Source organism: Lytechinus variegatus, chromosome 4, assembly GCF_018143015.1.
Source record: "Lytechinus variegatus isolate NC3 chromosome 4, Lvar_3.0, whole genome shotgun sequence".
NCBI classification, from domain to species: domain Eukaryota; kingdom Metazoa; phylum Echinodermata; class Echinoidea; order Temnopleuroida; family Toxopneustidae; genus Lytechinus; species Lytechinus variegatus.
Genome location: NC_054743.1, coordinates 38,596,404 through 38,613,119, shown reverse-complemented (window position 1 = coordinate 38,613,119; position 16,716 = coordinate 38,596,404). Strand labels below are relative to the sequence as shown.

Genomic DNA, 16,716 nt, shown 5'->3' with positions numbered 1-16,716 from the left:
GATCAGATATTAACTCTGGTCACAGGAACCTTACAATGAAATGCATGCATGATATTCATCCAAATTGTGCTGCACTCAGCCTAGTCTACTAATGTAGACCGACTAGACCCATATCTGTAGTGTGTGTACCTCAGCTGAGTCAACGAGTCTGCATAGCAGACTAGGTCTACTGAGGCTGCAATGGCTCACTTCGCTCGCCCTTTCAGGCGATCCCACCTCACGAGCCATTCAGAGTCTGCATAGCAGACTACACTCAGCCCAAGTGAAGCAACTGGATATTCTGTACAAATCAGATGTTTGCATAAAATGTCATTTGGTTTCAAATGTTTTAATATAAAATTTTGGAAGCACATGCAGTATCTGACCAATGAATTCAAGAATAAGATTACAGTAGTCATACTAAATATCCTGAAATTCAAACTGGAGAAAACAGTATCAATCTATATGAATCCATGTGAATTTTGTAATTGTAATTGCATTTTGTACTTTGTACACTGAAACATTTGCGACCGTAAAAACATGTGCATTTTCTCAATGACCAATGAATCAATACCATGAACTGAAATGAAAAGGAAAGGGAGAAGGAGGGCAGGAAGGAGAGGGGGAAAAAAAACTTACATAAAAGTCACGGCCATGGTGGAGTGTTTTAACGCACATGGTGTAGTCATCAAAGAGGGGCATCTCATCTGGATACGCCATCCAGTCACCGATACAGGAAGCCGACAGGAGGTCGTAGACGAAGATGTCACCGGGTTTATTGTCTGTTGTAAAGCAAGCTATGGCATGACTCTTGCATTTCACAAAGAGGTAGCGTGGGCTGACAAAAGGGAGAAGTCTGAAAGGGAAAGGATATTAGAAACAACTTTATTATGTAATGCTTGTATTTTTTTGTGAACATGAAAATAAATTCAATTTCAAATGTTTCTAAACTTCATATTAGACAAAAGCCATGATAAGAACCCTACATCACAAAATGTGGAAGGTGCAACAGCTCTATTTTCACAAAGCCACCCTCTTCTAGGTGTACAAACAACCATTTTCCCCCATGCTTCTCCATTGAATATTATCTTTTGTTTTCACTGATCATCCATTTCATTTGGGTGTTTTGATGTTTGGTACAGTACCAAGCTAAAAATGACAATCTAACAAATATAACATTTTTACTTAACTCTCAGCATTAAATCATACATACCTATTGATGAAAATAAGGTATTACATAAGATTCGTGAAAACTTAAACGTTCATCTACTAGCATCTATTCATCACAGCTTACCTGTGCCTCGAGATAATCGCTACCTTATCCGCCCTTCTGGGAGCAGACTTTAGATTCCAGATATCAAAGTCAGATCCGTTGCATGTTGCGAACACAAAACAGCCGTCATCGGAGACACACTGAACTTTCTCCATTACTTAAAAAAGAAATGAAAGGGAATTTTCCATTTTTGATATTCATAATCAATAATCAAGGGCCAGAGGGTTCCAGAATACTCCATGACATAGAAAAATATTTTACATACCTGTGGCACGAGATAATCACTCCCTAATCTGCTTATTTACAAGTAGACTTTAGATTACAGATATGAATATTCATTTTATTAAGAATTGAACCCTACTTTGTTAATGGCAGCTCAACACTATTGTACATATTTGTTTTAATTCGCTGGTCAGCTCACCTTCGCACTGTATTTAGTACCCTACAAATGTTAACTAGTATTATCCTCTACTGTGACCAATGTAACAACACATTTCATCCAAACTGCATATGCAAAAGCTACTTCGGGGTTTTTTTTTTTCACTGTCAGATTTAAAGTTCAGCAATTGTCATACAGTTACCATGAAATCTTACCAGCTTCCATCAAAAGGTATGCTTGGATATGATGCTCATTATATGATGAGCCACATTTGGCTATAAAGCTTTTATCAGAAATCCTCAATGGAATCTTTTTTTTTTAATTCTCTTAACCATCCCTTCTAATATAAAGCATATCTAATCCTTCTGCTTCTGCCCATAATATTTTTGTAAACAACATATAAACCCTGTCACACAAAAACCAGTGATTGTATGAAAAATTAATATGATCAATTGCATTAAGCATTGCTTTCTATCAATCAATCATAAAATCAATCATACAAGCAATCATCCTGTATTGTGCTACATGGTCCCGGTCTTACCACAACCGACCGGAGTTCCCAGGACTGCGTAGGCCTGGGGTACGCTCTGGTTTAGATCCCACAGGATACAGTCTTCTCCCTTGCATGACGTCACAGCCTTGGAACCATCGGGAAAGAATATACACGCGCTAACAGGACCACTGTGAACTTGCTTTACCTGATAGAAAAGATAAGATGGATATTGCATAAAGACGAACTGATAGTCCTGATGCACGTACCTTTTTTTAATAATCAGTTTGGATGAATATTAATGATTTTCACTCAGTCTCCATTGCATAATGGGCTTGGAAGCATATGTGAAAATCAAATACATTGCTTGAAACAGAATCTATATATAATATGAGTATTTAGACGAGTGCAATATATTAAATTTCATAATCCCCCGAAAAAGGAGCCAGTCATATTTTTATCATAATCCAAATAAGATATTTAGAGATAAGTGAGGAAAAATACTCTTCAAACATGGAATTCTATTTTCGTCATGTTAAGTTTGGCCTCTAAGGTTTACTATTGTGACCATTGTGATGTAATTGAAATGTCACTTTAACGATCTGTGAGAGCTTGAAACATTTCTTAAATTCAATAAACTTCAGTAATATTCTTACCTTTGGAGCACTTTGGGTAAACTTGGTGATGTGGTTGGTGTCCCATATCCTGACGGTGTGGTCATCGCTGCCCGTGGCAAGGAAACCATACTGGGAGTTTGGCTGGCAGAAGTTAGCGCACTTGACAGGCCCCTTGTGACCGCTCAGCTTACACCATTCTTTTGCTTTCATCTTCAGGATCTGGGATGAAACAAATAGTGCAAGTTTTGCTATTTTTATGCCTAAGATACCTAAGTGACTATGGAGAGTTATAACTTGGTCCAGGATTGGGATGATCCTGCCTGGATCATCATCATTATCATTATCATCATCATCACCACCATCACCACGACCACCACCATCATCATCATCATCATCACCTTCACCGTCATCATTATCATCACCACCAACACCACGACCACCACCATCATCATCATCATCACCTTCACCATCAACATCATCATCTTTATTATCATCATCATCATCATCATCATCATCATCATCATCATCATCATTATCATCATCATCACCACCATCATCATAATCATCATCATCATTATCATCACCTTCACCATCATCATCATCACCTTCACCATCATCATCATCATCATCACCACCATCATCATAATCATCATCGTTATCATCATTATCACCTTCACCATCATCATCATCATCATCGTCATCACCATCATCATCATCATCATCATCATCATCATCATCGTCAAAAGCCTTACCTCCACAGTGTCGTCTTCCATGAGAGAGAACCCAAAATCCAAGTTTGGTGAGACCACACCCACCCCACCAAGGCAGTTCAAGTTGAGAACATCCGTTGGTTTGGTCCCAATCCCTTTCACAGGCCAGCAGTATGTGCCATCCTTCAACACCCCGCAAAGGGTCTTACCATCCTTTGAAAACCTCAAGGAACTCTGCACACACAGCATGGAGTCGCAAAATGTCTTCAAAACCTAGATCAAGAGATAAAGTATTTTCATTTCAATCAATTTCACTTCAATCAATTAGTTATACTCAGTATCTTTTATCAATATTAATGTAACATATTGTTCACATCTGAATAGCTGCAAATCCTTTAATAAACTCTAAATATTTTGACAAAGGGGAAGACAAAGGCTGAAAAAAGGGACATTCCAATACTACAATACACTAATACAAACAGATTTTGCATGCAAGACTTGACACATTGGATGAAGTGTTTCTCTCTTTCAAAAGCATTTTGGACAGCTTTATTGAATTGAAAAAAAAATTAATATGTTTGTAACGATCTAGATCCAGAAAATGACTTATTAATGCAAAGTTGATTGTGCTGTCAGAGCAAACATCAAATATATCTCTGCTGAATATATTCAAGAATAACCACACAATATTCAGTGAATATGTTTATAAAACCAAAACACAATAAAGTATTTAGACATGTACACTGGAATGAACTTGAATTGCTTCTCACGCATTTGTCGCTGATTATTGTTCAATATTACATAATGCTGGTTTTATTCCAGAGAAACAGAACAAAAATGTTGCCAATTTGTGGGAGCAGTGATTTAGTTTCTTTCCAAATTTAAGTGATAAAAAGCATTAGATTATTCAGGAAGAACAGAACAAAAATGTTGCCAATTTGTGGAAGCAGTGATTATTTTCTTTCCAAATTTAATTGATAAGCATTTGAATATTCAGGAGAAACGGAACAAATACGTTGCCAATTTGTGGAAGCAATGATTTACTTTCTTTTCAAATTTAATTGACAAAAAACATAAGAATATTCAGGAGAAACAAAAAAAAACCTTGCCAATTTGAGGAAGCAGTGATTTACCTTCTTTCCGAATATATCCCAGAGGAAGACGCCTCTGTTACCAATCCCCATCAGCTTCCCATCAGGAGAGAATGCTACACACTTTGGCCGAGGCTAAACACAAAGGACATAATTTTCACATCTCATTCAACGTCACAAATTGGAAATGACCTACACAGTTTCAAACATCCTGAATTCAAGTTAATAAGTTGTAATCTTGAAAAATTTCTTTTGAAACATCCACCTACTCCTAGAAGTCTATATGGGGTAATCAGAAACATAACTGACAATCAAGGAAGATTTCATATTGAAGTAAAAAAAATGTGAGAAAGAAACTACTTTTTCTGACTCTTTTAAACAAATTAAATAAATATTGGTCTTGTTACATTTAAGATCTTAGCCATGATATGGTTGCTATTCTGCAAACATTGTCAAGCAGCCAATGAAAATCAAGGATTCCATGGATGGCAAAGTATCCTACAATGATATAACAACATAACATTTATGGACCATAATGGTAACATTTATGAAACAGGCCCTGGGTCCCATCTTACAAAGAGTAGTGATTTAACCGATCAAGCTCAAATATATGGAAAGCCATCGATGTCATAATTTTTCCTCCAGGATATGTGCACGTCTTTTTTGTATTAAACCAAACAGAAGCACACTGAACTGTTCAGACAATGATGAATGTATGAGTATACATCATGTGAGAAAATTTCTTTTAACAAGCATGCATTTCAGATGATGTCAGAGAGCTCTGGCTTTGCGTAGTGGTGGTTGATCCGATCAATTGCAACTCTTTGCAAGACGGCCCCACAGGGCTCCGTAACACAAAGGTTTGCAATGAATTGCAAATATGTAAGAACCCCACTGATTGGTTCCTGGTCAGTATTTTAAACCAAATGCGCATGCAACCTTGATCTTGATTGGCCAGTCCATTCAGCAATTGATCGCTAATCTTTGTGTTACGGAGCCAATGTCTTTTCTCGAGCACTCACCGAAACATCAGACCTCTGTATCTCCTTGCCGCTGACAGCATTATAGATGGTAAGGATGCTGTAGGAGTAGAAATACAGGTGCTTGGAGTTTGATGGAACAAAGATCGTCCCGTTGACTGGTTCCACTTTGGAAACGTGAATGCGCTTCAGGAGTTTCCCTGTGTATAAATCATAAACAGATATTGAAATAAGCTGTCTTCAAAGAATATTGATAATAAGCATTTATATAGCGCCATCTATCTAAAAACAATCTATTCCGAGGTGCGTTGTTATTATTATTACCCTGGCTTTAGCTCGAGCTGCCTTTCAGCGCTCGCGCATTCAAGGAATTAATCCTGCCAGGTAACCATTCACCTCACCTGGGTCGAGTACAGCAGTGTGAATAAATTTCTTGCTGGAGAAAAATATGAGATGGCTAGGATTTGAACACATGACTCTCTGTTTGAAAGGCAAGAGTCAGAACCAATAGACCACGACACGCCCAAGAATCCTGATGGATAAATAGAAGAGTGGAAAAAAAATTTGTCAGAGGCCTATACACTTCTCTAAAGCAAAACTCTTTCATACAAGAATGATACTAGGCTACAAGCCCACGCAGCTACATTTATAACATGTACCTTTTATTTTTAATTTTATACCTGCCCTTTCATTCTTTTTTTTGGGGGGGGGCAGTTCTTAACCATTTTTGAAAATAGTTGCAACATGACAACAATAAAAAAACAGGCTATAGTAGAAATTGTTTAAAAAAAACCCTGGTTAATCTGCTGATTCTGCTAAAAGTGATGATTAAAAATGATAATACAGTATATTAACTAGATGCTTAGTATGATTTGTTTCTGACTGCACTGTTGTCTTCATACAATGTACATGTATAACTAATGACAGACCAGGAGAAAAAAATCAAACAGGGGCTTGGAGTTTACTCTCAAAATAGCCCAGGGGTGGTATTCTGGAACACTGCCATAACTTTTGTCATAAATTTTGTCATATCTCTCCAAGATGTGACACCGCTATGATTGTCACAAATTGGTATTCTGAACATTGTCCTTTCCTTGTCATATCTCTCAAAGTTCCCGCCCATCTTTTCAGAAGCAATCCAATCAAAATCATCGTTAGTTCCCAGGGGGAGCCCTTCTAGCCAATAGGAAGGCCCCGTGACAGGTAGGGCGCATCCCAAATACAGTTACTGGCATCGCGCAACTACGCAAATATTGGTGCGCTTAATTTCAAAGAGAGAGACAGGGAGCTGTGAAGGATTTTAGAGGAGAAGTAGAAAAAGAAGGAAAACAGAGAAAAAAAGGAGGAATTAATATATAGGGCCTAACTAATTGTAGCATGAAATTTTTTTTTTTGAAAATTGTAATGGATGATGAGTGAAACTAATGCCACAATCTGATCTAAATAATATCATTATATGCTTGACATTCAGTCGGCAGGGTATCAAGATATTTGGTACAAAAAGACATGACAAAATTTATGACTGCTACCCCCGTCATAACTTTGTCATATCTTTTGGTTGTATAAAAGGATTATGCGCATTTAAAGCCGCTTTTTTTTTGGTGCGCGCTAAAGAGAAGAGACAAAATTTATGACAATTTTGGAGACAAAAGTAATGACATCCACCAGAATACCGATTTTGTCATATCTCTGAGAAAAGATAAAATATGGAGAAAAGACAATGTTCAGAATACCGCCCCTGGAAATTAAACGGAGAGTCTCAGAAAATTCCCATTCACTGCAAAGCTAAATCTAATCCAACAGACCAGTTCTACTTCATGGACAATTTTGGTCAAATGACCTTTCATTTCTTTCATCATGATAGGCAGATTTCAAAGCAAGATATTACGTAAGCTTGCCTTACATAGCAGGATGAAGAAATTGAATAGACCAGGTGACTAGAATAGCACACAAATGAACACTTAATGAAGGCATTTGTTGCATTCCTACTTTGACTGCATATCTTAGCATGTTGCACAATGTACTTTGCAAACTGTGAAATACCAGTCGTTCGTGGAAGCATTGTTGTTTTTTGTGGATATAAATGAAAACGACAATTCAAAAGAATATATGAATAATCAAGACATCAAAGTTGGTGCTTATCTCATTAGATTTTAAAGCACCATGTCATTTTAGTACAAATGACCTTCTTCTGATCATGCGTATAATCTTTTGATCATGCGCAGAAAGGAACTATGAACTGGCTTACTGAACAGATTGTAACAGTGGGTTGTGAAAAACAGCCCACCGAAAATAAAACATTTTTTATTATTTTGCCTAGGACATACTAACCTTTACTGAGGCTTAAATCCCCTATCCCATAGGTACAGATGGACTTGCTGCCCAAGATGGCTACCCAATTAGCCGATGGTGGGAATACTGCTTTCAATGCTGCCGTCTCTATGGTAGCCTCAAGGGCTCCACTTGCAACCTGAAAAAAAAAATAGAGCAAGGCAGATTCATAGAAACACTTTCAAGAAGTCTTGTCCGAATGCATAGGGTTAGGGTTCCTTCTAAGGAGTGGGGGTGCTTTGTAAATCTAGGTGTTGAATATTCTTGTTTTTATGCATTTTGGAATAATGTTTTTGATGGTATGGGCCTACAGGTAAAATATAGCTATCTACTCTGCCTCTTTAACAAGATATCATTAAAAAAAAATTGTTGATTTTCAAAATCTTGTTTAATAATGACAATTCTCACTATTTCTATTTTTTTATCCATCTTTCTGTCTCATACATCCTCTTTGAATTGAAAGAACCTATCACTTTTGTCCTTTCCTCAAGCACTTCTGGAACATGTGTGCAGTCTACTTCATAATTGATTTCTGTCATATATAACTTAAAGATGAATGCCAGCTGTGGAAACAATTTAAAAATGAGTTTGTACAGAATCCAAAGAAATTACCTCCAAATTTTCAATAGATATGAATGAAAATATATGCCAAAGGATTCTGAAAGAATCATGTTGCTGAGAAATGAGCAACTTAAGCAAGGCATCTCATCAAATGCTGGGTCTTTTTCCATGCAACAAAAAAAAACTGTCCCACATGTGCTTGTCTGTGTAGGCGATCTTCAGTGTGATTGTTTTCAGCTGAGATTTCATGATTTCACACAGTTCAGGTTATGTAACTTTACCATATCTAGGATGATATGGTGACAACTAACCTTGATTTTACATAATTTCTCTTGAAATCAGTTTTTAATTCAACTACTTTTATTTTCTTAAACATGTACTTACAATCCATATCCTGACCGTATTGTCTGTGCAAGCAGTGGCCAGGAGGTTGCCTTTGGGGGAGAACTGCACCAGAAATACAGGTGCAGTATGGGTAAGGGTCATGACCTCTGCACTTTGAACCTGGCTCTTGGACAAGGCCTGCCAGCACAGCTCTGCAAGAATATGGGAAGAATTTAAGACATTAAAGTTCAATGTTCAAAGTTAATGATGATGATGATGATGATAATGCCAATGAACAGGTAAATCTAATTAGAAAGTAAAGGAACATTAACAGTAGTAATTAAGAATTTTCCTTGTACATGTAATTGAAATTGTATGATTTGGTGTATATTCATGAGTTGAATAATTTTTCCACATGTTAAGTCGAAATGAAAACCTACAGTAGCAAAATGAATCAAAAACAGTAGAAAGAAGAATCTTATAAATTCTAAACAAATCATTTAAGAATTGAAAACATTGTCAATGCTACAAACACAGTGATTTTCTTTTTATGGTGTCCCTTACATTTACAATGTATCAGCAAATGGCAGATTTTGTGGAGAACACAATCGGGGGGGGGGGGGGGGGGGGGGTTGGGGTGTTTCACAAAGATTTAAGTATGATTTAGGTCACACTTAAATGCCGACGCGTATCTGAAATGCAACGCACAACCTTCATGATAACTACGCAGTAGTGCACGTCCTCTTAGCATGATCTGATCAATGCGGTCATGCCTTTTATACCGCACACAACTAGGCATTTAAGAGCAACTCTAAGTCATACTTAAATCTTTGTGAAACACCCCCCTGGACATGTTTCGTACAAAAACAAACATACTCTCTCAATGATATCTCATCATATCTGAACAAAACACACAGCTATAAAGGTGAAATGAGGAAGGCTTAGTAAACTCACTTTTCTTGCAAGTTGATTTGAGGTATTCAGCAGCGACCTGGCAGCATGCAGAAGAGTCAGGTTCATTCAGGGCTTGCTGCGTGATGAGCTCCGGGTTCTCTTGGATGATCTGGGCGTTGGCCCTTATCATGTAGTAGAAGTCGGTTACCTTCTGGGACTTGTGATCCAATTGGTCAGCAGCCTGATAAAAAAGAGGGGGAAGATTTGATTATTGAATCTCTGTGCTAAAAATATATCACTCATTCACCTTGGGTAACTTGTCATAAGTCTGCACTGCGTCTTTCAGCATGTATCCCACCTTAAAGGCAAGAGGCATCTTTTCACACAATTCCAGTGTTCCCTACTGTTTTGACTACAAGTATGAGGTGCGAGAACTGGCCATAAAAGGCCGCTTGTGGGATTCAAGTGCGATTCATGACAAGGTAGCGTATGTTTACTTAGTTGCTTCGCCATCATTATTCTATCATGGTTGTTTGCTTATCATATAACAATCATCATCATCACTAATATCATCACCAATACTATCACTACTATCATTGCCATAATTACTATCAATAAAAATATCATTACAAAACATTATCATCATCATCATTAATAATAGAAATAACATCACCATCATACCATAATCATCATCTCCATTCCCCTTATAAATGCTGTTATCCTCATCATCAACAACACCTTCGACAAATAGAAAACAAACAGAATCATTCCACTGTGACTTGACTTCATATCAACATCGAAAATTATGAACTACAAATAAATAACCCACAGATCCTCTTTATACTCACCTGGGCCAGTTCTAGGATTAGTTGATAAATTCTTCCAGTTTGACATTTGGCTTCTATCCACGGTATGGAACACATTACCTGGAGACAAATCGAGAGGTTTAAAGGGGAAGTTCACCCTGAATAAAAGTTTATTGTAAAAATAGCAGAAAAACTAATAAAAAATATTGCCCGAGGTTTGAGAAAAATTCATCAAATAATCAAAAAGTTATCAGAATTTCAATTATTTGATTTGTGACGTCATATGCGAGCAGCATTCATACATAGCGAATGGTAAAAAATCAAAGAAATGTCATTTTCTCAGAAAATTGAAAATTGTTTTCACTGAACCTTTTATATATCAATAGACAAATCATTTCACACCCGATTATGAATAGAAAACAAAATTAAGTCATCAGGAACCATACAAATTTGAAATTCATGCATTTTATATTACATAACACATGGGGCAGCTGCTCGTTTATGACGTCACAAATCCAAAACTTTGAACTCTAAATAACTTCTTACTTTTTAACGGATTTTCCTCAAACCTTCACCAATATTTTTTACTAATTTTTCTGCTATTTTTACAACAAAGTTTTTTTCAGGGTGAACTTCCCCTTTAATCTAATTAACCAAATTGAGTGTTGGACGGGGAGGAAGGAGATGGGGTGCTTAACATTTCGCATAATCAGGGTTCCCACAGAAATTTAAAAACAGAATTCCATGACTAAATTGTTGCTTTCCATGACTTCCTGTGACGTCCAGCGAGTTATGTAGAATTTGGGATGTCATAAAACTGGGAAAAATCGAAATCATGAAGATCAATTATAATAGCAGATAATGAGAGTTACGAGAAACAACAAACTGGAAAGCTGCCACAGCCAAGAGGTAAATGCATTTCCATGACTCTTCACAAATTTTCCAAATTCCCTGACCTTTCCCTGACTTTCCATGACCACCAATTTTTCTAGGATTTCCCATGACTCTAGGAACCCTGGTGATGTATTTTCCTTGCAGAAAATGAGTTTTCCAAGATCTCCGAAATAGGGAGTAGGGGAGGGAAGAGGGCATGAGTATGATTAATAACATGACATAAATTACAATAGGCCTATTGTTTATTCTCACCTAAACTTTAAACAAGGAGCATTGCTCCGACACCACCACTGTCAAATCAAACTGAACTAAATAAAGATTTCGATTTTACCACCCCAATCAATATCTCATGATTATATGATAATTTACACTCATTTTTCATGAAGGATGTAGTAAGGCTAGAGATGAAATGGTCATCGATACTAAATGTATGATTGTAAACCGCGAAAGGGTAGTCATTTGTATATCATGATATTAAAACTAAACTTGAATTTGAAGTAACCGTTTTGTTTCAATTATCTAATGTTCAAGCGTTTTCCTGACAAGTCTGCTGTAGTTATAAAGATATCCTACCTTCTCTACTTCATCCCACATCTTTGCTCGGATTAGATGAAACGGAAGCTCTGTCAATTTCCTCATGTTGTAACGAGGACCAGCCGTTTTCTTGAACTCATTCCGGATGGAACTGGCACTGCCCCCTCTCTGATCCTGAAGTCCTTGGTCCAGGACTAAGGGCTGGGTCTGGACCTGTCTGAAGGCCACGTCTACCTTCTTGGTTTTCTTGTTCACGTAAGGCTTAGGGGTGCGTGCCCATCTGAGAGACAAAAGGGAGCAAAGAAGCAGAATGTACTTAGCGAATGGTTTTGAAGGTAAATAATTATTGTCTAGGTCCTGTGACCCTAAATATAAGTTTTGCTTATTTTTCACAAAACAGTGATATGCACAACTGGAATGAGACAGTCGATAATGTCACTTACTCAATATTTCTTTTTTTTCATTGTTTGAATTATACAATATTTCATTTTTTATAGATTAGGCAATAAGAACCAACTTGACTGAATCATATTGTATTAAACAATGCTCATTCCACATGTTCAGGGAGGAATTAATCGTTGTTTACTTGAAAATGAGGAGACAAATAGAATATTTCATATAATATAATACAAACAAAATAGTGAGTGGATGACGTCATCAGTCTCCTCATTTGCATACCCACCTGGATGTGCACATAACTGTTTTGTGAAATTCAGCAAAACTTTAAAAATGTCAGAACTTTCTTGCTTTACATCCGATTTTTATGAAATTTTCAGTATTATGCTTTCTCTTTTTATTCAAATCAACTTTATGTTGGGTGGACTTGTCCTTAATATGCAACATCTATATAGTGCTTAATACAAAGCTTATAAGCACTGTATATGGTTACCCCAGCTTTAGCACGCCTACCCTGATCAGACGCTCAAGCATTCAAGGAATTCCTTCCAAACGGGTAACTATTTACTAGACATGGGTGGGGAGTGGCCAATATGCATAAACGCCTTGCCTAAGGACGCGAGTGCTATGATGGGATTTGAACCCCAGACCCTGTGGTTCAAAGTCAGAAGACCTATCCACTGAACCACAACACCTCTACACAAAACTTGTACATCCTCCATCAAGGACCAAAGCAGACATGCAGACATTCACTGTTTAATGATTATTAGTTTGGGTTAAAGACTAACCTTTCTGAGAAGTATTCAGCGATGCTCTGATGGAGCTGTTGCATGTTGGTCTGCACGTAACGGGTGTAGGCAACCTCGTAGAATATCCTGTGGTACCACCTATAGACAACCATGTTATCTGCGCCACTTTCAACAAGATTACTGCCTGCAAACATAAAACATAAAGAATTAAATATCAAGGACAAATATAAGATATACGGTATATGGAGTTCGTGCAATGTATGACAAAGAATTTTGCCAATCAAATCAGACGGACAGACAGAGAGACAGACAGACAGACAGAGAGACAGACAGACAGACAGATACTGAGAAAGAACACCATTATCATACCTAGATCTAGCCTTAATCTTGTCCACAGCAGAGGAGGTAGTTTTCGTATCGGTGGTGTGGAATGTTCAAAGACGTCCTCCAACACTGGATCATCACATGACAATATATCTAGCAGCTCATTGGATGTAAGACCAGAGCGGGAACAGGTCAGGTAGCCAAGGGCGTGGGCAACAAAAAGCATCCCATGCTTCTCTTCAAGTCTAAAATGAAAAAAAAATGAAAAATTTGAATATAAATAATGAAACTGAAGTTGAAATTAAATCTAAAAATGAAAATGAAATTGTAATTGTATGTAATTGAAATTGAAACTAAACTGAAATTGAAAATGGAAAAAAAAAGAAAAATTGTAAAGAAATGGTGGCAACTGTAATTAATGTTTGGAACTATTTGGTTGTCACAAGAACTTGTGATGGACAGCAATCTATCGCCTCAATACCGTGAGCATGGGAGGTCGGGGGTTCAAACCCCAGCTGCGTCAGACCAAAAGACGTTTAAAAGATGGGAGTTGCTGCTACCCCGTTTGGCGTTCAACAATTAAAGGGATAGAGCCTCGTTGATCTGGCGCTGACAGCGGTTGACGGGCCCACGATCAATCGGGCAAAGCAAATTTTCTGAGTATTTCATTTCACGTCTATTTCGAACAATAAAATATTGATTTTCATCATTTTCATCACCATTTTTTTTAAATTCAATTCTTACTGTTCAAAGAGTTGTGTGATGATGCCTGTGATGTCTCCAGCTATCCTGCAGGTCTTGAGGGGTGTGTGGGAGTTCCAGTTGCTTGCCATGTCACAGGCTATCTTCATGTACAGAGCTGTCGGTTTGTTGTCCTTGTGTGCTTTCAAGACAATCTTCATCTGGTCTTTTGTCAGTGTCCTAAGAGTAACAGAAGGAATCGACGAGAACGTACTCCAAACTCACATGGAACAAGGCATTAAGTACAGAGGATTTTTTTTTTCATTTCTTTTTTTGGAGGGGGGGGCTTATCATTAGCAATTCTGAGGTCTCTTTCATAAAATTTGTTATAATTACAAATAATGATTTAAAGCTAGAGAGATCCTTCATTATCATTGGCTGATAATAAACTTGTTATAGAAATTGTGCATTCGTTCTTATAACTAGGCTCTGTAAAACAGGAAATACACAAATTTATGATGATATATGTAACAATCATATGCATTCACCAAGATAATAATTACACTTGGTTATATAAATGTAGCGCGTAACACTTGTTTATCTGAAGTCTCTAAGTGCTCTACAGTGACTTTAGCAGAGCAGCCGTTACACGCTCTGCGTTTCAAGGAGCAAATTCCTGCTGGGTCCCCATTAACCTTACCCAGGCAGAGTGCAGCAACAATTTCTTGTTGGAAGCGAATGACGCCCAGAGTAAAACTTGATGAACCTGAGATCCTCTGATTAAGAGATGGGAGTCAGAACCGCGAAACCATAATGCCTTCAAGAAACCTTGTCTAGTGGTTCTGACTCTCCCCCTTGCAAACAGAGGGTTGTGGGTTCCAATCTTAGCCATGGGGTATTTTCCTTCAACAAGAACTTTATCCACACTGTGATGCACTCGACCCAGGTAAGGTGAATGGGTACCGGCAGGAAGTAATTCCTAAAAAAACTGTGCGCACCAGAATTGGTAGACTAGCTTAGCAAGGGTAATATAGGAGCACCTTGAGCACCCAGCAAGGTGGATACGTGCGCTAAACAAATCCTATTTTATTATTCATATTATATTACATGTACATTCACTCACCTCCCATTATTTGCAAGAAGGCATTCCAGCATAGGCAGTTTGGAAGGTTCAGCCAAAGACTTGATCTAAGAATGAAAATAATAATGAAATATCTATATATTCACTTTTTTCATTGAAGAGGGTAAATGAAAGGATATTACTGTGATTTTGATTTAGTGTACGTAAATCTGATCATTAAATGATTTGATTTGACTTTATTTTCATTTCATGAGTGTGGCAGTGATGATGATTTTTCACACAATCAGAATGACCAATAATTTAAAGAAATAGAATGTACAATGAAAGGTTTATTTTGAATTTGCATATTAAAGGCAATACACTACGGCCTGATTTTCACAGTTCAACAGGGAGGACCTGACTGACAAGCTTTATGAACAGACGGATAAAATAAGCACAACAACCAATATCAGTACCTGTGGATTTCTTCCAACATTTCCACTTTCTCTTATCTGTGCTATTAATTTCCCATTTGTTTCCATTCTCACCCCCCCCTCCATTCCTCTTAGAGCACCAACCGGGTTTAAACTTGATGACCATTGCGATACCACCACTCTATCAACTGAGATATCATGCCTTCGCTTTGACTGCTTATTTAAATAAATCAATAAAAAAATTGCATTCATGATTGATTTTTTTTTACAAATAACAAGTATTTTACACCAAAATATCATGCCAACCATTATCCATTAGGCTTACCTCCAGAAAATATTCTGACTTGTTGATCAGGTTTTTGATGGCTGTAAGGCAGAACCCTGCATCAGGTCGCACTGTCACTACCAAACGGACATGAGGAGGTAGTTGCCTTGGTAACCATAAGAGGTCACGACCTTGGTATTCATCCGATAGCTGGTCCAGTGAGTCGAGGAAGATCACTGGAGATAGAGTAGTAGTGATATTCACATAAAAACAATATCAAAAGTCTGGATGCTGGGAGGCATTGGTCAAAAGAAACAATTAGACGTTTTATATTTTTTCATCCTACCATTTTGGAACATTCATTTTACTCTCGAGGGCAAATCCAAAATATAATCAATCTTTTCCAACCTTCACTTTTCTCTATATTCCATGGACTGCTCAAGCCAAGATAATGGGAGGGCAATGAAACTTTTCATAAGAACTTGAAAACAGAAATATTTTGGGAACATACCACATACATGGGGTCAGACATACTTATGGAGTGGCCCTGCATTTCTTTATTCACCTCAAATCATACTTAACTGGACTTCCCTATAAAAAAACAAATTTCTATGAACACCATTACTACTTACTTATGGGATGATTCTTTGAAGACTTCTGTAGGAGAATTAAGAATGCATTTTGTAGTTTTTTGTAATCTTTGGGGATCAAGCAATCATCAATACCAAGACAATGGCAGATCTGGAAAGAAACAAGAAATAGATCAAAAACATCAAACAGACATTATGCAGGTATGACATGAACTTATAAACATTTTCTTGGGAACTTTGAGATTTGATATATATATATATATATATATATATATATATATATATATATATATATATATATATATATATATATTTAAACACCTTAAAAGAAAATTGGCAGTCCAAATTTATCGT

The 16,716-nt window shown here is 37.2% G+C and overlaps 1 protein-coding gene across 1 annotated transcript in view; it reads right to left on the bottom strand.

The window, feature by feature from the left end:
* LOC121414008 (NACHT and WD repeat domain-containing protein 2-like) overlaps positions 1–16,716 on the bottom strand; it is a 28,675-nt gene that overhangs the window by 2,355 nt on the left and 9,604 nt on the right. Inside the window, exons 9-26 of the mRNA XM_041607043.1 lie at positions 16,405–16,513; positions 15,833–16,008; positions 15,137–15,201; positions 14,077–14,253; positions 13,378–13,577; positions 13,048–13,192; positions 11,903–12,143; positions 10,478–10,555; positions 9,690–9,870; positions 8,796–8,947; positions 7,851–7,989; positions 5,562–5,719; positions 4,582–4,674; positions 3,491–3,721; positions 2,778–2,957; positions 2,173–2,329; positions 1,274–1,409; positions 619–835 (exon numbers count right to left, since the gene is read on the bottom strand). Of these exons, the coding sequence (XP_041462977.1) occupies positions 619–835; positions 1,274–1,409; positions 2,173–2,329; positions 2,778–2,957; positions 3,491–3,721; positions 4,582–4,674; positions 5,562–5,719; positions 7,851–7,989; positions 8,796–8,947; positions 9,690–9,870; positions 10,478–10,555; positions 11,903–12,143; positions 13,048–13,192; positions 13,378–13,577; positions 14,077–14,253; positions 15,137–15,201; positions 15,833–16,008; positions 16,405–16,513 (2,835 nt within the window). The remainder of the gene's footprint in view (positions 1–618; positions 836–1,273; positions 1,410–2,172; positions 2,330–2,777; positions 2,958–3,490; positions 3,722–4,581; positions 4,675–5,561; positions 5,720–7,850; positions 7,990–8,795; positions 8,948–9,689; positions 9,871–10,477; positions 10,556–11,902; positions 12,144–13,047; positions 13,193–13,377; positions 13,578–14,076; positions 14,254–15,136; positions 15,202–15,832; positions 16,009–16,404; positions 16,514–16,716) is intronic.